Source organism: Lissotriton vulgaris, chromosome 8 (genome assembly GCF_964263255.1).
Source record: "Lissotriton vulgaris chromosome 8, aLisVul1.2, whole genome shotgun sequence".
NCBI classification, from domain to species: Eukaryota; Metazoa; Chordata; class Amphibia; order Caudata; family Salamandridae; genus Lissotriton; species Lissotriton vulgaris.
Window position 1 is genome coordinate 1,263,056,723 of NC_141696.1, and position 24,149 is coordinate 1,263,080,871.

The window sequence follows — 24,149 nt, forward strand, 5'->3', positions numbered from 1 at the left end:
AACATGGCGGCGGCCGACTCAGCGGCCCCCTGGCCCCTTCCCCCCGGTAGAGCAATAGCATGAGGGCAAACCCCTTGACATGAAAACCTTACTGTTTGGCCGCTGTGTTATCAGCTACCTCCTGCACAGCCGCCTCTCGCTCCTGAGCAGTCACAAAGGGATCAGGCTTCGGAAAAGACCTAGGTGAGCGACGTCGTCGCACGGTTTGCCAACCGTCTCTGGATTGTCGCGTGGGCCTCTCCGGTGATCGATGTGGGGAAGTCCCCTTTGAGCCAGCTTCCTCCGGAAGGTCAATGTCCAGCACCATGCATGTGTCCCGAAATGATCTGAGCTGATGTAATGTCCCTTTCCATTTGAAGATGAGACGGAATGGGTGGCCCCAAGTGTATGGCACTCCTTTGTCTCTAAGGAAGTCCGTGGCTACCTTGAAGACCCTTCGTTTCTGCAGGGTGATGGCAGAAAGATCTTGGAAGAGGGCCGCCGGCCGGGTCTCCCCGGAAGGTGATCGGTTGTTGTGATCGGGCTTCCCTCAAGATGCGCTCCTTCAGTGGGAAATCGGGGAGAAAGGCCAGTATGTCTGGAGGGGGGGCCTGTGCGTGGCGCGCTGGACCGACCCTGTGTGCGTGCTCAATACGGATGTCGAACTCGCCAGGCTCCCCTAGGATCTCCCGGAATAACTCCTGCAGGTAGGTGACGATGCTGTTCTCCTCCGATTTCAATGGAACTCCCCGGACCCGTATGTTGGTCCTCCGGGAACGATTCTCGAGATCCTCCGAATGTGCCTGAAGATCCACCTGTTGGTCTTGAAGGCGGAGGATCTCCTGCTGGAGCCGTTCCACCTCCATGCTGCGGGTCTGGTCCGCTTCCTCCACCGCCGCCACGCGCTCCCCCAGACCGTCCACGTCCCGGCGTAGTTCCCGCTGTTCTCCCGCCAGTTCCTGCTTCAGGGTTTGGAAGTCGTCCCTCAGGGTGTTGAAGAGGGAGGCTAGGAAGGCCTTCGTGATGGGAGCAGACTCGTCGTCCAGGCTTGAGGTGTTGACTGGTGTCTTAGGGGTGACGACGCGGGACTTTCTCCACTTTCGGGGAATTCTTGTGGAGCATGTCCGCAATGTTGCGGGTTCCTTTGCGTCCCGCGGTGGCCATGGCGCCGTAGAGTTAGAGTCGATGCAGGCCAGGGGAGTCTCCCTTCAAGCCGCAGTTGACGCCCCCGCAAGACCGGGAGCAGGATCCAGAACCGCCTTGTTCCCGATGTAGGAGCCCGGGATCATGCAGTCCCTTCCGATCGAGGGTATAGGGCGGCAAGAGGCCCTCCCGTAAAGTGGCCGTGACTTTCTTGTAGGGAATTCGCTGCGCCGACCTGTTGGGGCATATGTTGGGTCCACCGTGTGCACAGGGGGGCCTCTAGTGCAGCCTCCGAGTCCTCAAGGGCCAACCGCGGTGGGGGTCTAGGGGGCGGGCTGTTAATGCTCTCCCCTTTTCGTGTGGGTAACCAGAGTGCTCTTCTACAGGCCCGGCCCCGGGGTCCCGGGTTCAGGGCCTGGCGCAGGTAGTCCCACGGTCTGGGGGGGCGCGCTCCTCACCTGCCGGTCTCAGGGATGTCCCCTCGTCGACTGGGCGCAGGCACACAACAGCTTTGGCCAGTTCGGGCCTCCGGACGGCTCCCAGCACTCCTCACTGCCCCGTCTCCGGTCCTCCGCTTCCTCCGCTGCCTCTGCTTTGGCCGGTGCGCCAGGAGTCTGGGATCACCGCCACTTTCCAAGCTCAGGGCCACGATCTCTGGTAGCCGCCTGCACGATATTACCGGGTGTAGGAGTCCGGGCCCGGTCACCGCCCCCCACGGACCAGGCCCGAAGCCGGGGGCTCAATTGCTGTGGCAGACCGCCCGGCCGCCACCAGACGCTGCCGCGGCCTGGCCAGATCGCGTCCTCGCTGCCAGGAGCCCGGCCACCCAGCCGCCGCTCCGGGGACCGCCGCCGGCGGTTCGCCGCACGCGCCCTCCGTGTGCTGTCGGATTCACTCGCCTCTTGAGGTCGGTGGGGTCCACCGAGGTTTTTTTCTGGAGAGGGTGATCTTGGCGTATTTCCAGCCATCAGGGAAGAAGGTGGTCTCGAAGTAGCTATGATGATATGTCGGAGCTCGGGTACGATGATGTCTGCGGCTCTGTGGTAGATGTGGTGGGGGCAAGGGTCCGTGGGGGCCCCGGAGTGGGTTGACTTGATAATCTTCAGGGTGTCTTCAATGCTGAGAGCGATCTAGCTGTCAAGTGTCTGCTGTGTGTTGTGGGGAATGGCGGGTGTGGGTTCCGTGTGGAGTTTGTTGTCGTCAAAGTTGTTGTAGATGGACTTGATTTTGAGATGGTAGAAAGCGCTGGATCTGTCACAGAGGTTGAGGAGGGTGGGATGTCGGTATTCTCACTGTTGGGTTGGGTGAATTCTTTGATTGATTAGGTCATCACCAATTATATAGGTTACATCACTGATATCTAAAAAGACATCAATAGTTCCAGCCTTCCCATAACCAGTGACAGATCCCCCCTCCGCAGCCCCACTACCCTCATCCGGTAGCAGCTGCTACAGCTCATAGTTTAATCAAACAAACAAAGCATAGTATGTGCAAGACGAAGGAACACTAGACATGGTTAAAGGCCACACCCTACACCTGTTTACCACCGAACATGTCCATATGCTAGCTACAATTGATGCCGGTGGGAAGAGGTGATGGCATAAAGTGTAATGCATGGATATGCCCGAAGAAAAAACCATGAGTTGCACATGGCTGTGTGCACTGAAAGAATGGTGATGGTGAAAAAGAGTAGGCTGTGTTTGAAATTAAGATGTAATGTATCCTAAACACTAGCATAAGAGAAGGACGTTTTCAATTCAGCTTTATTTCAGCTCAAACGGCCATGAAAGCACATTTAAAAACATTATTCAATATGAACCATAAATAGTGAAGTACATAAATATGGTGAAAATACAATTCATTCAAGTTCTACGGGTTATAGAAATTATAAATTTTACATAATTAAGACTGTTGGTTATTGGGCGCACTATAATGAAGTATGTGGAAAGATAACAGTACGGTCAAGTATTAGAATTCAAGATTGAGCATAGAAAGTGCAGTATATCGTGTTACTACATCAACCAGGGGTGTGTTTCCAGGTATTATAGAGAGATTTCCCCCAGCTTTCCACATAGCCAGTAGATAATGTGTTAGTGCAAAGATTAATGGCTTACTAAGATCAGTTCTTAGTATCCTTAGAGCAACTTTGTATTTTCTAGTGCCTAGGGACCGGCACAGCGGTGATATCCAGCATCGCCTTACTGCTCTTGTACGCCGGGCAGAAAAACAAGACATGATCTAGGGTCTCCTCTGGAGTACCACATGATGAGCAGTGCCTCTCATCTGCACTGAATACTTAGCCCATCAATCTGTGTAGGACCGGAGGTAAAGCGTCCCAGAGTGAAACCTCAGGAACAGGCGCCTAGCCATAGGAGGTTCGATCTCATCCACCAAGTTTTCTCTGATATGAACATCCTTAACTACAATGAAAGCATTGGTCAGAGCATCTGCTTTCCTCAGTGTTTACTGCATTATATATGTGCTGCCAATAGGCTTTTTTGATGCTGTTCTTGGAGATCTTAGCTGACTCGTTTGGGATATTCTACGTAGTTAAAAACCTAATTTTCTCCAAGAGGGATCGAGCATACCGCATCCACGGAGTTTTACTAGAGCCTGCAACACTGAGGATCTTGACTAGGCTTCCCGTTACTGTATCCAGTATCCAGTATTTGTGAAGGGCGAGCAATTACCCGAGGGTGTCAAGGCACTGGGGGCTGTTGGGAAGATTAAGCGAGCTATTGCCCAGAGCCACATAATGCTGGTCTAACCTGGCGTCGGGGATCGAACCGTGAGCCCCCGTGTTCTGGAGTCAGGCACCCTGGCTGCTGCGCCACACCTCTTTCCTGTTGGAGCTCCTGAGCCTCTTCCAGTACAAGATCGGGCGTATACCAGTTTTAGCAGATAAGGGTCTCATCCCAAGGTTGGGGTATATGGGGGCATAACTGGGTACTAATTGGACACCTACTAGTGCCTGATGAATCGATTTTGAACGAAATCAAGTGTAGTCGCATCCACATGGCCCCACAGCTCTGCCCCACACGAAGCTCACCCCAGAGCCGCTGACTGATAAACTTGGAGGGCCGGGCTTGCTGGACAGAACTGTGATCTATATGCCATCTTGGAAATCCCCCCTGCAATTTTCTCTAGTTTGAGCCTATGCTGGGTGGTGTGTGCATGCCACCCCATATGTTCAGTGACTGTAATACCCAGGTACGTGAATGATTGCACCCTTTCAAGGGCAGATTCCGCTAGAACTGGGTTAGCCCTAGTCGAGTGCCCTGGGTTTAGAATGATGTACTCTGTTTTGCCTATATTGAGTTCCAGGCCCAAATCCCTGCACATTTGTTCAAAATGATCCAGGAGCTTTTGCAAGCCCACGGGGGATTTTGACAGCAAGAGAGTGTGTCGGTGAACATGAGAGCAGGAATCCTCATGTTCGCCAGTCTAGGGGCATCGCTGTCAATCTTCCCCAGATGGTATATAAGGCAGTTGATGTAAAGAGAAAAGAGCGTTGGGGCAAGTACACAGCTCTGTCATACCCCTCTACTTGTGGGGAAGAGCTCTGACATCTCACCAGCCTGGCAACACCTCACCTGCTCATAATTGTTCATGTGGAGCCTCACAATGATGTTTAGTAAATTGCTGGGTACCCCCATCTCTTGTTATACATGCCACAGTGTGGATCTGGGGACCAAATCAAAGGTGGAGTGAAGGTAAACAAACACAACATACAGGTCCCCGCACCACTTCCCCTCCTACCCCCCTCCCCCCCCCCCCCCCCCCCCCCCCAGGGTGATCAACTTCCAGTACACCATCAGGAACTAGGACACCTTGTCAATCGTGCTTTTGGCTTAGGCCAGTAGGGAGGTTAATGTAATTCCTAGCCATCCACTTCTGCAGTCTACCAAGTATGACCTTACAAAACAGCTTTTGAGAGCGGTCTATATTTTGATGGTTCATTGTAAGCCCTTTCTTGTAGATGGGTATGATTTTGATACTGGCCCATGTAGGGGGCAAGGTGAGCCCCTTTAAGAAAAGCTGTAAATAATGGAGAAAAGTAAGCACCCCAGATGTCGGCCTCCCTCCTAAATATGTCCTCAGGAATTTTATCTACACCTGGTGCTTTATTGGGTACTATACTCAGTATGGCTTGACATATTTCCTGCTCTGCTATTCCCTGGTCATTGAGGGCACACCTCGAGGCCACTGCTTCAAAGATGTCAGCCTTCTCTCCTATAACCTGTATTAATCTGCCCCTCGTCCTCAGTCTCACGGAATAACTAACAGTGGGGGACTTTTCTCCCTTCTACACATAAAGGCTTGAATAATGGGCAACCCAGTCACTTGCTGGAATGTTAACATCTGTGAGAAGGGACCCTTCCCTGGTGCCACTAGGGAAGGGTCCAATACCAATAGTGATCCTTAGTATCGGCAGCTTGTAGCAAGCTCTCCTATTTACCCCTTTCCCAGTCTTTTTTAGCATCAACAGAGGCCTCTTTATGGCTATGCCTGGCCTTCTGGATCAAGGATCAGACTTGCTCCTTTATTGCTTTGACCAATTTGAACTTGGCATGTCTTTAGGTTTTATTGTACCAGGTCAGAGGTGGCTTCCTCGCAACAATACTCCTGGTTTCAATGAAAAATAGTGTCCTTAGATTCCTACACAGCCCAATGTGGATCTCAGAAATGGCATCCTGTGACTCTTCCCAACCTTTCGAAGTGTCACCAGACCCGCCATCCCTTAAGCCAGAATACGGAAAATCTTGGCCTCTTGCGAGGTCTACAAGCTACACCATTTAGCCCTAAGCCTATTGCTAGTGATTTTCTATCTCCTGCCCAGTAGCTCTCCACAATGGTCAGCCTGTTCAACTAGGCTTACATTCAGGGTGAGGACTAGAGCATTGCGGTCACTATCCTGTTAAAGTGCTGCTGTTACAAAACAATGTATCTGGTGTGTTTGTTTGTATTGTGTTTGTATTGCTATGCTGTTTGCATGTATATAACCTTTTTGGTCTGTGTTTAGTTATTAATAGGTGGAAGCTGGGGTTGGTCCAAAGCTTGAGGAATTGTGTTTTTAATATAAAGGAGAGTTTACAGTTCTCTTGAATCTGGATAAAGCTATTCCCTGCGTGACCTGGTACTAGCACGTAGAGCGTAAAGTTGGAGCCAGTAAAGAGAACTGTGAATGGCCATCCTCTCAGCAGACAATTCTCTCTGGTGAACTAAGTGTGATGGGAAGCCGACAGAATGTATATCATGAATGTAAGCTGAGCTGTGTGTTTAGCAAATACGTACTTCTCACAAACACCGTAGTGGTTGAAGTGAGATGTAGCTGACAAAAGGCGTATGCTTTATAGTTGTAATTGTATATGCTTTTCACACAGACTGTTACGCTACAACTCAAAGAGAACGCGTATTCAGTATAACAGACTTGTTCCGCTTTCTAATCAGATCTGAAATTTTCTTTGTAACAGAAAAGACACAAGGCAGACAACACGGTGAACAAAAAGAAAACGATAGGTAAGCCTCTGTTTTACAGTCATTTGAAAGATGAAAGAAGATGAATGTGAACAGATGGGGTAATCAGACCAGTATTATTCAGACATATCATTACATTGCAATGTGTCTCATTGTTCTTTCTTAGATTTGAATATCATTAGTGACTGATTGTTGAGATTACTTTAAATAAGACATTTGGATTTATACTGTATGATTCTTTTTTAGATTATTCTTCAAATAAAAATATCTTTAAACTGGTTCAGTGTCTCAAAATTAAACGAATGACGTACTCAATATGCCTTCAGATGAATAAGATGTTTGAAAGGCTCATGTGCTCAAGTAACTACGATCCCTTTTATAGTTTTTTTTTTCTAGAACATTTTTGTATTTGTGTAAATTTACTTTGTCTCCTCTTTAGGATGAGTTGCAGCACTCTTATACCTTGTTGATAAGTCTTTTCTGTTGATAGTAGAACTGAGAACAATAATAATTGTATGATTTCGCACTGTAGATCTGTTGCCCTTGATTGTATGTTGTCGTCCAGGTCGTGTGCATGTGCGGAGATGTGTAAGATAAGAAGGGTAAACATATAGGCAAATGCATACAGTCTCTTCCTGTTATCTGTTCCTTCTTCCCTTAGTCCTGGACTAGGCAGGAGAAGATACATCTAGACTCAACCTCATTATGCACCTGCTGGGCCACTGGAGAAAGAAGTCCTTTTATTAAGTTGCCAAGTCCATTTATAACATATTGGAGTGAGACATTTGAGTTTTGATAGTGGCATAGCCGGGAAGCTATGGACCCTAAAGAAAGAAATAGAAAAAGGGCTCACAGTTTTTTAGTGGGGAAAAACTATAATTTAGGTTCAGTATTCATTTTAAATTCTTCGGTCCTAGTGTCAGTGCACGTGTTGTAGTATTGCGCCGTTATTTTAATGAACCAACTCGAACTTCATATCTTGTTGTAGCGACCCACCCAACTTCTCCCACCCTATGCCCAATAAGGCAATCTGAGACAGGGGATGTGCACGCACGGCGATTGGGGTCTGTAGATGCGTACGTCCAGGCCGGTGCCGTGCACATCTCCTGTCTCACATTCCCTGAAGTGCGCACACACACACACACACACATGCACACACGCACACAGACACGCAGGCAGGCACATACACACACACACACGCAGCATGCACGCACACACACACACACACACACTACCACGCACACACACACACACACACACACACACACACACACACACACACACACCCCTACAACTAAGCCCCACCCGCCCCACTCACCGGGCTACAGGATCCGTCATGCCGGGCTTCCGATTTAGAAGGCTCTGTCCAGCACTTCGAGCAGCCAGTTGCCTTCACGCGAGCCTCTTCAGTTCAGGTCATCACCGCATACCATACCACAAAGTACTTTGCTTCTCTTTACCCAGAAGTGCATATACTCGTCAAAGCAGCTCTGCGCAGAACGCTTCCGATAATTTCACCCCGGTCGCCAGATCTTCCCCCACTTTATCATCCCTTCGGGTCTGCTTAATATGCAGTTCATCCGTAAGTGCCTACTCCATCAGGGCTGCCACAGGGGGGCCTGACCACCTTCCTGGTTGTTGCATGCCGTCTCCTTGCCAATACCACTCAAAGTGCCAACATTCTCACCTCGAGGCTTTCCCTGCGAGGCACCACCCCCATCCAGCACAGCTTTATAGATTTCTCCACCAAGTACGTCAGTATTGCCAGTACTAGCTGCCAGTATTTCATGGACCATGCCGTGTGTAGGCAACCGGCAGAGGAGCCCGAATTTGCGCATGTCACCGTCCTATCTGGGTATATCCGTGTCTACTTTTCCAGCCTCCGGTAGGTTCTGTGTGGATAGTGGGAGCCAGACTGTGAGCTTGAACCTGCCATTATGGTATACCTGTCACACCTGCTCGCTTGCTCTCTGCCTCAGTGATCACCTCACGGCAATCTGCACTCTCCAGCCATTTCCGTAAATTCATTCACCTCTATCCAGCACCAACGCTGCTGGGAAAATGTCGTCAATTGCCTGCACCCACCATGTGTGGCTTGTCTAGAATAGAGGGCTGATTTGTATTTTACAAAATAGCTGTTTAAAGAAATCAAACTGCCTGGAATGCATCTCTGTCACCATATGATGTATAACAACTCACTACCGTCTCTCGCTATCCAAAAAGTCAAGCATTTAATCTATGAAAGGCCCTGTGGAACCTTGCTGCCAAATGGAGGGGACAGATGCAGGCTGTACCATCCTACCTACTAATCATTCAATGCTAGCCGGACATGCCTGCAAAGACCGGAGAGATCTGCCTCATGATGCTAGTTCCCGGAGGACGCGCCCCCCGTCCCTCCCCCCACCCCTCCTCTCTCTTCTCCTCCCAAACACCAGCAGATCCTGAAGAGCACTTTATGTGAACAACAACTGGTTCAAATATGTTCTCTCAATGTTTCAAGCTTTATTACAAATGTCCAGGCACGGGCTGTGCCGGGGGTTACACTGGGGCGGTGACGTCAGGCAGGGGAGGGTCAGGGTGGGGGGGATGTAAAATACGGGATAAGGACCATTAGAGGCAAGTATCAGAAAAAAAAAAAAACGAATTTGGTTGCCCACTCTGCATCGCCAAATGTGATGCAGAGTGGGCAACGAAATTTGTTTTATTTATTTTTTTCGAAACTTACCTCTAATGGTCCTTATCCCGTATTTTACATTGCTCCCACCCTTACCCTCCCCTGCCTGACGTCACCGCCCCAGTGTAACGCCCGGCACGGCCCGTGCCTGCAAATGTCACAAAAATATGTTAATATTTCACTTCTGTTCTTGGATTTTCCCCACAAAAAAAATACACTGAACATAATCTTCAAAAAAGTTATTTACTAAAGTTTAAGCTATTGCCATTATAAATTACAATAACTTTTATTTAAGTGTTAATTATTTAAAAAAAATAAAAGCCATTGTTATTTGTAATATTAATACATCTAAGTCACGTAAATACAAAAGATGTTGCATTACAAATGCTATAGGTGTAATATTTGCAAAAGTTAAAAGTATTGGCATTGTAAATGACAACGCTATTAATTTCACTATTTTCAAAACCAACACATAAATAAAAGATTTGTTATTTACAAGACCAATAGCTCAAACTTTCCTAATGCGAGACCTATTGCATTGCAAATGCTTGTTTACTTTGAGAGTGATGCAGTTTGTAATGGACCTGATCGCCCTGTTACAAATTAATTTGCCATGTTTTCTTTTTCAGTGTTGAGAGGTGGCACGTGGCAGAACATGATTTGGAAAGAGGTAATAATGATACATTTTGCTACGTTCAAAAAAGTGTAACTTCCAGAAGACTGCATTGGTGATCTATGTATAAGCAAAACCTTCCCAAGACGCTGTTCAAAATTCCTTCATTCTCTAATGTGACAAACAACTCGGTTTCCAAGAATTAAATACTTCTTGACTTTAAACGTACGTGGCACATCCACTTCCACTCAATCATTAGTAAAATATTAGTATCATTGTACACAGAATCTTCAGTGATGGGACCCCACAGGTATCACACACGTGAAGGAAGACCCTTGTTGTACATTTATGTCAAACGGGTCTTCTGCTAGTTTACAGGCGAGCAGTGCTGCCCATGGCCCCACCGTGAGCCTTGCTCAGATTGATTAGTATGTAAATTATGTGATGTCTTCCTGTCCGCAATTTTTATTAACATGGGATAAAGTAAATCTGTTCACTTTCACAGACTGTTAATAACTGGTAAAGAAAGATGGTGTAGGAGGATTTAATTGACCTGAATGTGCAAAGCCCCCCTAAACCTTTCGGCGCCCCTTAATATTTACGTACACAGCACTATCCGTTGATTGCCTGATAATATTTGTTGGTGGAATTTCGCACTCATTCTGCCTTTGTAGGGTGGGGGAGGGGCAAAGTTGCTCGGCCATAATTTTTCTCATTTCTCACTTTAATGACGAATCAAATGAGACCTCATCAAAGAGCAGCTCAGACTTGAAAGGCTGCCCTATGTTTAGAGTTCTTCAGAACTCAGTCTATTTTAAATCACGTTAAATGTACAGAGTTCCATGTAGACACTAAATGCAACTATTTCTTTCCATGATTTTTCTAAAGCACTGCTTCACCCAGTAGTATTCGAGTGCTGAAAGCAAAACACAGAACTACTCATGAGATAATAGGCTAACCATGAACATCAAGCAACATTAGTGAGAAAGGAACCAAGGGGGTAAAGCGTAAGGTATAGGCATGCTGGGGTGGAGACAGGGTAGGGGGAAATAGCTGATAAGTGGAAAAAAAATATCTTGAAGAGAGGAGTCTTCCGCAGCAGAGCCCGTACTGAAGGGACGGTAGTTCAATATTGTACAGCTGCATTTGGTGGGTGGTTTTGGTGGTGGTGGTGGTGGGGGGGGGGGGGGGGCTAAAGTGGTGGAGGTAGAGAACAGGCTGGCGTATCTTCAAGCCAGGTGTCTTGAGTCTTTTTCTAAAGGATAGAACGTCAGAGCCATTATTAATTGGCTTTAAGGGAGTTCCTGCTTGTGTGAGAGTAACCAGAAAATGATGGTCTTTGAGCTTCAGGTGTTTTGAATCTTAGACACTCTAACAGGAAGGAAGGCATGTTTTCTGTGAGATTATCTTGATTCCCCTGGGATTTTCAGCAGTTCAGTAAGGTAGCTGGGTCTGCCAGTGTGTACCACTTTGAAGGGTATGCAACAGTATTTGAATTTGATTCCAGGCCTCTCTTGTAAGCCATTGAACATTCTTCAATATCGGGGCAATGTAATCACATGTTCTTTTGCCTGTGTTCATTCGAGCTGTGGAGTGCAGGGTGTACCACATGCACTGCAGAAGACACTACAAGCATACTTCATTCACTTGCTATCCCAGCATCCCTTCCTCCCTACCTGCATGTCTGCCGTACTTCCAAATACTGTCCTAAAGTAGCAAAATTTGCAGATACATGTTAAAATATCCTATGAAATTGCTGATAGAAAATGTTACGTGAATAATAATGGATGTGAGACCTGACTAGGAGACATGGTGGCAACATTGAGTCTAATTCAAAAACACTCTTGTAAATTATAACATTCATAGTTTACCCATACACATGATTGCCTTGAAGTGATCTGGAAAATACACAAATAATTCTGGCTTATGTATGCATAAATTATGTATGCTGTAAATTGCATATGTAATTGTATGGTGTTCACATACGTTGTAAACCCACACTTGTTTTTGTAACTATGTCTGCGAGCACTGTAGGCATTGCAAACACAATGCAGGTGTGTCGGGTTAGAAAGTTTGTCGAAGTTAACATTTATCTTTTCTTTTATTTTACATTAATAAATCACATAAAACTCAATTAGGTAAACAAAATGTTCAAAAGGCATACAAAGCAGTAGACTATTTAGCAAGGATATTTTATTTCTACCTGAATCATAATGGTATTAGTTACATGTGTGTGAAATTCATTGAAAACATTTTCATTAATATCTGCATAGTTGCTGCTCCCCCTTGAGTAGGGTTTAGGGGTACAGGAATCTCCATACCCGTAAAATGGCTTATGCCTGCCAGGTATTCCTTTATAAATTACCAAAAGGTGTGAGGAAAATTTGTTTGTAAACATACGTTTATGACCAAATTTACCTTTGTGAGTAGGCCGCTGTATGTTTTGTATGCACCCATGTATGGCTGGCGCTTAAACTCATTTCCATATGTTTCATGTTTGTATTCCTTGTTCATTTATTTCCCTAATAATTTGGGTTATCTCAAAAGGAGTTTCTCATTGCATTTCTAGCTCAAAGAGAGGTCTAGCCACCCTACTCCTCAGTTGTATAATGCATTCCTGTGTCCATCTTCCCCTCATTCAACCTCTGCTAACCTTGTGACCATTTCCTGCTCTGCTACTCACCCCTGTCAGTGCTCTACTGCTTTCCCCTTTCCCCTCTATTCTGTGTTTCTCCTTCCCATGAGTCCCTCTCCCTCTAGTTCCCTCTTCACTTACTTCCATTCTGCAATGCGCCCTTCAGTGTCCACCTTCGCCAGGCAGACTTTGCCTGCACTCTGCTCCTCTCCCACCTCTGTAATATACATTTCTGCTGTTCGTTATGATTGTGCTGTACACACTAACACATCTCCAAGTTTCAGCTACATTAGGAATGAAAGAAATAATTTCAAATCTGAAAACATCTTTCTCAATATAATGTGCACTAGGCATATGGTAAGCGTTTCAGGCATGCAGCTCATGTTCCTGTTAAAGGCCTGTGGTCAACTTAAAGAACCCTTTATATATAATAGTTTATCGTAGATTAATTAAAATCTTACACTATTTTAAAGAATAAAAACATCATGAAGGAAATCAATTTAACCATAGTTATAAAAGCACTAAACGTTGTAAAAAAAAAAAGAATTATTACATATTTACATTTATCAGAATCCAACAAAAGATGATCCTTACATTTTTCTATATTATATTAATTAAGAAAATATTCATTACTAGGGCTGAAAGTGTAATCGCCGAATATATGCCATTTTCATTTCCACTGCTCTCAAGAATTTTACAAATATACAATTCAGTGCTGTATCAGATGATTTAAAACATGTTATCACAGCTTGTCTGCATGAATGAATGGCCCGCTGGTTAAACAGTATCCTTAACAACCTCCATCTTATATCCTTTAAGTCCCGACATATGCAGATTAAATGAATGATGTTCTCCGCCAAGTTTACACAGCCTGCCAGATGTTGGTTTTAATTGTCTCAACCAGGGCATTGCATGCATGAGGCCTGGATGAGTTCTTTATTTGTGTAGTGTAACAGCGTTCATCTGATCTGTTACTTGTTGCTGAAAGAAGACTACTAGCACAAAATATGATATCATTTTGAAACAATGAGGTTACCTTTACGTCTTTACTCAAATACCATTAACATCCTCTGATAAGTGAAATGAGGAGTCTTGTATTTGAGTAATGTTATTTCTAGTAATAGTTGGCGTCAGGGTGATTTCTTTTATGTTGAAGGTCCAGTGTACCCAAGTAACTTGAACTCTGCCTTTGATTTGCTTCCTATATCTAGTAACTAGACAAATCCACTAGCATCTATCAATGCATAACTAATGCTGCTTCTAGGGTCGTCATGTCTAGTAGGTATTTCCAACTACAATATCACTAACTTGGCGTCATTACATTTATTTGTTTTAAGATATTTATTTAACATGTTTCTGTTAAAACGAAGAGACTGAGGTGTTTTCTGAAGTGAAACTGTTTAAATAGATTTTTTAAAATACATGTTGTTTTGTATAAAAGAGCTGCAGACGTTCCTTACTCAACAAAGATCTAAACTTTCTCTCCTGTTCCATTTTTCTGCCCTTCCTCTCCTGAATCGCAAGGTGGCAGTAGGAGACATAGTGAAGGTCACCAACGGACAGCATCTACCAGCAGACATGATCATTTTATCTTCCAGGTCAGCTACACTCATCACGTGGTGTATGTGGTTACATTGCTGAACCAATTCAATATTTTCTTTGTTAGTACGTACATTTTCTTGCACTATTGTTTAGTAGAGCAGGGTGTAACCAAACTTATTTTCGTGACATTAATTCACAGAGATATGCAGAAAGAATTGATGGCAGATTGATAGTTTTTTTCGCGAAAACATCAACAAACATATTGTTCCACCATGATTTGCTATTTCGTGAAGGGAGTTAGTATTCTGTACCCTCTATTTAACAAATAGGAAATAGGGGTAATTTTACAAAGGATGGTAAAGTTATTTTACTCATATTTAACACAGCTGTTATGTTACAAATTAGGTGCTTTTAGGCGAATTATCAAAGGAAATTGTTGTCAATATTTTTGTTCCTTGTTTGTTGAATGCATCATTCTGTTTAATTTATTTTAAATCAATATGATTCAATAGTCTTTAGTTGAATACATACATTGTCATTATATATTGTATATTTTAGTATCAAAATTTAAACAGAACGTGCTTCAGGTTTTTGATGGATTGCAAAAAGTGGAATGGATGAGACTTTGTAGTTATACTTTATTCTGTATATTTTTGATTGTTCACAAAAGTGCAAGTTGTGTTTACGTTGTGTGTTATGTTAGGGATACCAAGACACATGATTTGGAAAATTCAATGATGGGATATGTTTTGTGTTCTAACTTTCAAAAAGCAAATAGGTCATGAATTACCCAAAAGCCCTTCTGCTGCAATGACTGTAGGAATTTGAGAACTCAAATGTGAATATGCGGTTTGGCTATTGGTCTGTCAGTTATTTTGAGATATGGGGAGTGGGTAGAATGTTAAGCTACATGTCCTGGAAGTGGTACTATAATATTTGCAACTATAGTTTAATCTAAAACGTATCCCGCGTGCATCCTGTGATAAAACGTAGGCTCCAGACTTCACTTTGAACATGGAGTGGAGCCTTCATTGGAGAAGTAACGAAATTTTGAATTTCCAGATTCTAGGGCTCACAAGTCTGTATTGCCTAGATCTATCCCTGCAATACGATTCAGGAAAGTTCGCGGAGTGTGTGCGCATTGCCTAAGATATTCAGAAATGTATGTTTGATATTCCCAAACATTTATTGTGTATGCCCTACTCTTGCACATCAGTGTTGTTTTGTGTCCTTCATTCACATGATGGCATTCTTCCATATGAAATCTTCTGTTCCATCACACTCTGGTGCAATGGAGGAGTTCATGATCTTTCCCACACATTTTGCTCAGTGCACAGCTCAATCACTTAGAGTAATGTTTAGAAGAGAATAGCATTGTGGAAACCGCTTTTGTTGTTACTTCGTATAATGTTTCATCGTTGTGGGTGTTCTCTTCATTTGCATTCACTATTCCCTCCCTCTTTACTGAGAGAACCCACGAGGTGCCAAGTCCACATACCTGGCAGAACTTCGGCACTCCCAAGTAACTTTATATCCTCATATCCAGAAGTGTGCCAACCCTTCCTTTGTGAATCAGGTGCAGATTTTATGTGCAGCTTGTCCACTTCCTGTACAATCTCACTTGTCTCAATGAAACAGTTATGTGAATCCCCCCTCCCACCCCATGATGGTAGAGATTTTGTCCTCACCTCTCTTTCCTCTAATCCAAATCTAAAATATACTTGATGAACTCTCTGATTCTCTGGAATACATTTCCCCATGAACTTTCTAAGCCTCTTACTACTTTGAAAAACAAGGGAATCATTGTTGTGATTTGAGGGCCAATGCTGACATGGGGACTCCACAGTGTGATGTAGCAGATATCAGTCAGTGTTGCCTCAAAATGTATGTATTACTGTTTCCCATACCTGTAACTTCGGATGTATGTGTGATATCTTCTGATATTTCTCACCTCCAGGCACACATACACACCACAAAACAACACATAAACACATGAATAGACCGGGTGAAAGATGGAGAGAATGACAGATAGAGGATTGTTCAAACGAACTGATGCGGCATCTAAAGATATGCATCCCCACAAGAGTCAGCATAATTATAATCGTCCGTGCACATAAATAATATAAATCTAATCCATTGTTTTATCTCCTCTGCTCTCTGAACAGTGTAAAACGTACCCTCCCTTTCCTGGATACTACCTTATCCTGTATTTTTTCTCTCATATGATATTTTTGTTATTATTGCTATGCTCTCTGTAAATTTGTAAAGCACTCTGTTACCCGCAAGGGTCATGTTTGCACTATAACTCTATCAAAATAAATAAGTAAATATAAAATGGACATCCAGGAACTCACTCACCCCTGCAAACAGATATCTAATAACCCATGCACTCCGACATAAATACTGGTACACACACACATAGTTTAATAGACCTTCATGTACCCATCTACTCAGACTAATTGACATGCGTGTACCTATACACACACGGACACAGACAACATACAAATGTTGACACAGAAAATAAACATATATTGACAGGCACCCAGGAATGCAGGGACAGGCAGGAGGAGAAATGGACTGCCAGGCAGATGGATAGATATGAAGATAGAATGAAGGTAGAGAAATGGATGCCAGACAGATGAATTAATCCAATATTGGTCACAGGAAGATTCAGGCTTCATTTCCACCTAGCTCTTAATATTTCTGCTGAAGAAATTCAATTCATGACAGAGGAAGCAAAGATCATTAGTCTCTCCTTGGAAAAATTATTTATAGTGGCTGTTAAAATATTTAAGCCTGCAAACCCACCCAAGAATAATATGTAAGATTACAATTAAGTTCCTGCATCTCTCCTGTCCCATTATATCGGTCATTTAAGCTTACCGAAACACTGCATTATGGGTGAGAAAAAATTGGTTTTCATTCAGCAGTTAGTGAAAGTGGTTTGTACGGCAAATCCAGTGGTGCTGGCACAATTTTCAGAGTGGGATGCTGCCATTAATTACTTCACTGACGTCATAGGGATAGTGAAAAATCCAAGTATCTCACGAATAATAATGATAGCAAATGAGCAATGCCCATTCATCATGAGAGAGGTAAGGGTGTGTGGTATGTAGTAAATGTAGTGATGGTGCATTATGGAGCATACTGAATCAAATCTATTACTTGTTCAGACGACACATTTTCTAATAAAATGACTACAATTTGTTTTACAACATGCAGTTTTTGCTGATAAAACTACAGTGTACAAATGATAATGTGTGAACATTGGGTACAAGTAAAGTGGCTTGATTTGTTTTGATCCAATTAAAAACTTTGTTTTCATCACACTTGAGATTTACAACAAAAAATGTGCTTCAGGTCTCCTTTCCTAACAACTGATAAATGCTGAAATATTAGTAGAGTTCATTTACAGGTATTTACATTTTGTTGTTGGTTAGGGAAACACTGACATCCTACAGCCTTTCCTGTCACACCCCCTGTGCCCCAGCACGATTGTCAGATTGTTCACCTTACAAAATGCTCTTACTTAGCAGCTAGAGACAGAAAAGTAAACGCCAATCTCCATGTTGAAAAATAAGCAGCAGTTTATCAGAAGACCTAGCCTAACATTTGACCCTTATCTTTGAATGCATTAGAATCTGTCAAGATAAAAACAAACTTTAAAGGCATCCTTATTGCTCATTCACCTTCTGAACTACAGCATGGGTATTCTGGGCATAGTGCAGCACCCTTTTTTCCTCAAGGCTGCGTGCACGCATTAATACTTAATACAATCTTACCAGGTTTAATCTTCTGTTCCAAACAAACCGATGCACTCATTGTTTCTTATACAGTTTAATCTTTGAATATTTTTTTGCTTTCCCCAAAAATATTTAATTCTTTCAGTGTTTGGTATTTTGCAGCTCCTCAGCATGAATTGCAGAGGCGTTAGTTAAACTCAAGCGTGAGGCTTGAACAACCAAGACCCTAGAACATGACAAGAATCCCTTTCAACATCTCCCCTCATGTCAGCTAAAATTAACCTCAGTGTCAGAGGAAATTACAGTAGAGCTAAATAATGGTGTAGACAAACATTCACATGGGCTTCACTGACATAACATTTTGGTCTGCTTTGAGTCGTCCTGTGGTATTTATCAGGTATGTATCTAAACTCCAGATGCCTTGTGCAGGTGAGCACCTGAATATATATCGTCCTAAGGGGAAATTAGAATGTGGGCACTTTCCAATGTTTATTATTTCAACAGTGGTCTAATAAATAGTAAAAAAAGAATTAACATATAAAATACAATACCAAGTTCTGAGGAAATCCTGATCTATAGTTTTCACCATGAATCAATGCAGTTGCCACATAATTCCTAAGGTATTTCTCCTAAACACATGTTTTCTCATTGTGCCATTTGTTCTTGTTCTGACCCATGGTATGGTCATTAGACCTGTAACAGGCTGCCACACGGTCTGCTTTTATCAGCACATAGGTTGTGGGCGGACTGAATAGTTGGCTGTAGTTCTCAGCCACATCGTGAACCACTGTGCCTACCTCAATTTCTGTGATATGTTTCATGCTTCTGTGCTTCCTGTTTTTGTCTTCTATGTGCCTTACTCAGCTGGAAGCGAGCGGCTCAAGAGGTCACCATATCTACTGTGTGTGTATTTCTGTTTGGCTAGTTTGTTAGCCACGAGGTGTTCTCTGTTTACATCATATATGTGTTGATGTTTACAGATGTGCTTTATTGATACTAGTTTTGGGCTCTTCACCTTATATATTTTTATTTTCTATCTGAGTAATTGACTATTGCTCAGAGTAAGTGTATACATCATAGCTGCACTCGTACCCGATTGATATGGATTTAGGCATGTAAATTTCCTACAGGTATGTATATAGGTATGCTTACATACATGTATTTCAGCATGAGCAAATCCAGGCATACCAATGGCAAAGGTAGTATTACCAACTAAAAGAATTTGCATTCACACTATATTTGCAAATGGAATCTCTGTGAGTCCTGTGAAATTAGAAATCTAACTACATTTGAAAGCGTGCTCTGATTCATGCTTATATTTATCATTACATTTATAATTTTGTGAATCAGACCTGAGTATTTATAGATGGTTTCTAGAGGACTTCTTCAAATCATTAACTCATCGACTAAATAGACAATCTTTTGTTAACCTAGGCAGTGCAATGTACAACATTGATCTGTGTTCGGAAGTCATGCTGGAATGAATGCTGTGATGAATACGGAAGGGTGTCATTGTTATTCCAAAAACTCTAGGCAGTAGTGACCGTGCCTTCATGAAATTAATAGACACAAGTCTGCGCATTGTATGGTAACTGGTTTGTTGGTGCCTTTCTTGCACAAAACTAATAACTGAATTGAGAAATTCATTAAACTAGGTTTGCATTTGAGGTTTGCCATCAAGGAAGTTCATCACTAATTCAATCAGAAAAGATTGATTAGATGTGAGATATTGTAATCAGTGCTCTTTATGACTACATTGAAAAGACAATACTGCCTCTTAGGATACCAATTTATCCCTTCCATCTGCAATATTCTCTGATAAAGAGGAAATGAAAATCTAATATTTGGTCGTGCCATCTCATTCCATCTTGATCCTGTTTACACACAAGAGGATGCTCCCTCTTCCTATAGCTGGATGTCCAAAGGTTTCAACAAAAGGGTCACTAAGAAGACATGTTTAATGTCTCACGTCTGCCAGTTTCCTTTGTAAAATGGTCGATGTCATAAATGGAGTTATTCATTTGAGAGGAATGTACCCCTCTCAACTCAATAAACCCACTCCAGTAAGATCAAAAGACAGTTCAGAGAGAATCTCTGCTCAACCAATGGTAGCAATCGTACAAGCATAAGCAATGTCTGTGAATGCTGGATTCAAGCACTACCAACAATTTTAAATTAAAGAACCAACACAATACAATTCACAAACCAATTTAGAAACAAATAGTGAACGATTTATTGAGCAAAAAGGCACTAAAATCCTCAAAATAGGTTAACAGGAACCAGAGATATGAAGTTGAAAAGACAAAAGTTGCCTATACATAGTCAAGCACCATGGAAAAGCAAGTTTGTGGTGGACCAGGAACTCGTACAATTTCAGACCGACTGCAATGGAGCAGAGGTAGGATACACAAAGCTGGTTTTTCTGGTCACCACAAATGTAATTTAGTACCCTGTCCAACAAAGTGTCGGTCTGCACGCCCTATTTAGGGTTGAGAATACCATCAACTTTCCATTGACAAGAGCCCCTGTTGCCTTCATCAAAGGAAAGCTTCTTCCAACTACATGGCATAGTTATGGCCATCTAAGGTCGGGCATTGCATCACTCTCCCTAATTATGGTGGACATTGTGTTGTCCTTTTATTTTCCGCCCATCACCACCAGGTAAAACCTGGCAGTGATGGACCGAAAAAACAAAGCCCCCATGTCCAGGGGAAACACTCCCTAGGTGTGGCGGTGTTATTTGTTGTTTATTAAAAAGATAATTAAAGTCTGTTGGGCTCCCACCCACCAAGTGTTTTCTACCTTGACAGGAATTGTCATGCTGGTGGTTTCCATCAAGGTACAGAGATCGTGGTGGACGATAATCTGTCAAGGTGGCAGGTGGAATGTCCTACACACTGTGACAGACAGATTTCCATCTGCCAAACTCTAAATTAGGATCCTTAGTCTCAAACTGTTGGGAATGCTTTCTCTGGACAGTCCTGCAGCCCCAGCTCCTCGGGAAGAATTCTGGGCACGTGGTCTGTCTCCATCCAGGTGCTATTTAGTGGACTGGGCCATCATGGGGGGCAAGTGCCTTCTGCTTTTTGTGTCACTAACGCAAGCCAACAGGAAGCCAACAACTTGACCCTTGTCGAGCAGTTACAGTCCCTGGGTGCCTGCAGGCTTCAGGAGTACCTGAGTCCTTGTGTAAGTCCCCTTCTTTCAGCAAGGGCCAGGAGTCAGAAGTCCGCATTCTTCTTCCAGCAAGACCTTCTTCTAATTCAGATCCAGTCTTTCACGCTCAGGGAATGTTGTGAGGAGGTGGTGGTGGAGATGGCAGATTTATTCAGTGCACTAGCCAGTGAGTCGAGAAATTCTACTACCCAATCATAACAATTTTCTTGCACCCCCTCCACCTCCTTTTGATGCACTTCCTCTTTTTCTTATTGTAAAACAAATCAGGATCTCCTGTTTCAAGATGACAGGACCCAGCTGCCTCAGCAGACCTATCTTCAATTTCTTGGCCACTGCCCTACCTCTGGCAGTTTAGATATTCTACTGCTTTATATGGAGCACAGTCCAGACGTAACAGTTGGATGCATCTGTGCTGTTGTGAAGTTTACACCCGGAACTTACACAAAAAACTGCAGTAATCCAAGGAGATACTACCTCACAGCAACCAACCAGAACGGTACAGAGACGGATTGATACAGAGTTTTTTCTAATAGTTCTATGAGTCAAGGTGGTCTTAACTCAAGTCCAGGCTAGAACTTGACTACTCACCTAAAGTCTAGATTCTGCACATTTTGGCTTCAACCCATCCTTTAGGGGCAGCCTGTGAATCCGCATGCAATCTGAGCAAACATTTAAGATTTTATGATATACATTTAAGATGCAGAAGGTAAACTATGAACACATGTAACCCTTAAGAATGAGATTTTAAAACGATCTGTGTAGTGAGGTGGTAATAAATAATGAAATCTGAAAGTTTGCATTTAACAATTGTAGAAGGAGCACCTATCTCTAATATAGGACAAACGATTTATCTTCAACAAGTTGGTTGTCCCGGATAGCATAGGGTATTTGTATTTAGAGGGATTTTGGGGCGGAGTTCAAGAATTTTCCAGAGTCTGGGAGGGGGGGAAGTGAGGTCTGTCTGCTATAAAATATTGACAGACCAACTTCAACACTCATTTGTTACTGACATATTTTGCCCATATGTGGTTGAATATTTTAATTCTGCCTCCCACATGAACCTTGATAGTTACAAGGCTTGCTGGCCAGATAAAGCTGAGAAATGACCCACAATGGATAAGGAGGGATGAGAGAACTTACCATAACTATGATATTGATAGCTGAGTGTAGTAAAGTAAGGTTGTCTAGGGCCTGATGGTGGCCAATTGCTTCTATGACATTTAGGGCAGCCATAGTCTGAGGAGGAAAATGCAATTTGAATTCTCCCAAACATAATTAGATTCTGAATTCGGGGGCGTGGCTTAGGAGCCAATGCGGACGGTCGCGTGAGCTGAGAGCTCCGCTCCGACCCCGACATTTCTTCTGTTTGGAAGTCCGTATCGCCCCTAAAAAGTACCTGGAGCCGTGCCGTATTGCTCCAGGGGTGACCGCGGCAGCTTCTGGCAGAGCTAACGCGCTGCCGTGAATCGGAGGACAGGAAGGAGCGAGACCCTGGCTGATCAAAATGGTGCTGGGCGCAGGCATACAGATCTGAACTGCAGCGGTGCCTGAAGTAGAGCTGGCAAGACCGCAGAGCAGAGGATCGGGCTGCAGAGCACTGGGAGACCAGCGGAGCAGATCCTGGAGCGGGCCCGGGATTTTGATTGAAGCAGCAATCCTGGGATGGCGGCGGCCGAGGAAGCGCACAGAACCCCCCCTGCCCCCCCCCCCACCTCCTCCCCCCACCGGCGTACAGTGAAATCGGAGAGGCTGCGGTTAAGACGGAGGGACAGCGCAACGCTCAATCACGCATAACACGGAGGCGGATCTGGAGACTTGTGGTGAGGACCGCACCTGCCTGGAGCTGGAAATTGAGGAGACGGCAAGTTGGTTGCCATGAAGATAGTCGCCATCTTGGGAACCATCTTGGGAACCAAACAGTGCGGCACGACTGAGGACTGAGCGGCTCTTGGCACATCTGCGAGCTGGAGGAGGAGGCGAGTTCGGACTTTGGAGGACTGGGCCTGATACTAGTGGGATTAGAGGAGGCCAACGGGACACTGAAATAAGAGGTTGTGGGGCTAGCTGGGAACAATACCAATGTTGAACGCAAGTGGGGGCAGCAGAGCGACGGGGGCTGAGGCCGTGGGGCAATGATGGGACTGTCTGGACCTGACATCTGAGCTACCATTCGGCGGTAGAGCGGCGCAGACGGATCCCACCCCTGGTGGTCCAGTGGCAGCAGCTTACTCCTAATGATACCAGTGTGTACAACAACCAGTGTGGCAATAAGAGCAGAACACGGAGGCCGCAACTTGCAGAATAAGGACAGCAAATAGGGGTTGGGGCCCCAGAGGACAATTTACAACTGGACAGTGCAGTGTGTACAGATAAGGCTCTGAACCAGAAGCATTAGAATGGAGGTGGGGATTACTCCAGCCATCAATCTGGGACCCAGCATACAGAAGAGTGGAATCGGGAGAGCAGTCGCCTGGTGAGGCAGGGGAATAATTGGGCGCATCACTGGGTAGAGCCACGGCCAGCGAAGAGATGCCAGGGGAGTGTCCTACAAGACCTGGGAACTGTGTGATGGCCAACCTATACCGGGGGTAGAGGAGAGGACGCCCCACAACAGTGAACAAAGCGCAGAGTCTCCGTCGAGAGCGGAGGTCGAGGGGGGAAAACGGCAGAACACCAGTGGGATCACAAGATCTGTGGAGAGGATGAGCACTTTTGCTCCACTACAAAGATAGAGACCTGCTTCTGAATAGGGCCCGCACTGTGGGCCTCTTCAAGGTCAACAATGGTAGTGTGACGCTGTTTCCTAACTACACATTTGAAGTACAACGCCAGCAGGCCTCCCTCTTGGAAGTCAAGAAAGCATTCCATGCAGAAGGATTACAGTACTCATTGAGGTTTTCGGCACGATTGAGAGTGGCCATGGACGGTAAAACCTTCATTTTCAGTACTCCTGAGGAAGCATGGTAATGGCTGGAATCCTACAGAGCGGGACAGGGAGATGCTGGTCGCGGCCAGGAGGCTGCCAGGAGGGCACCGTGATCTCCCAGGCCACAGCGCTCTGGAAGACGGTGGCTCGGCTCCCAGAAGCCAACGTTATCTCAGATGGAGAAGGAAAAATTGGGAGCACTACAGGCAGTGACGGAGATATCTCATGAACGGGGACTG

At 44.4% G+C, this 24,149-nt stretch overlaps 1 protein-coding gene across 1 annotated transcript in view; it reads left to right on the forward strand.

Annotated features, from left to right (window-relative positions):
- The window catches only part of ATP8A2 (ATPase phospholipid transporting 8A2), a 2,134,099-nt gene that overhangs the window by 600,609 nt on the left and 1,509,341 nt on the right, over window positions 1-24,149 (forward strand). The window contains exons 5-7 of the mRNA XM_086935178.1: window positions 6,597-6,642; window positions 9,904-9,944; window positions 14,047-14,120. Coding sequence (XP_086791304.1) covers window positions 6,597-6,642; window positions 9,904-9,944; window positions 14,047-14,120 — 161 coding nt within the window. The remainder of the gene's footprint in view (window positions 1-6,596; window positions 6,643-9,903; window positions 9,945-14,046; window positions 14,121-24,149) is intronic.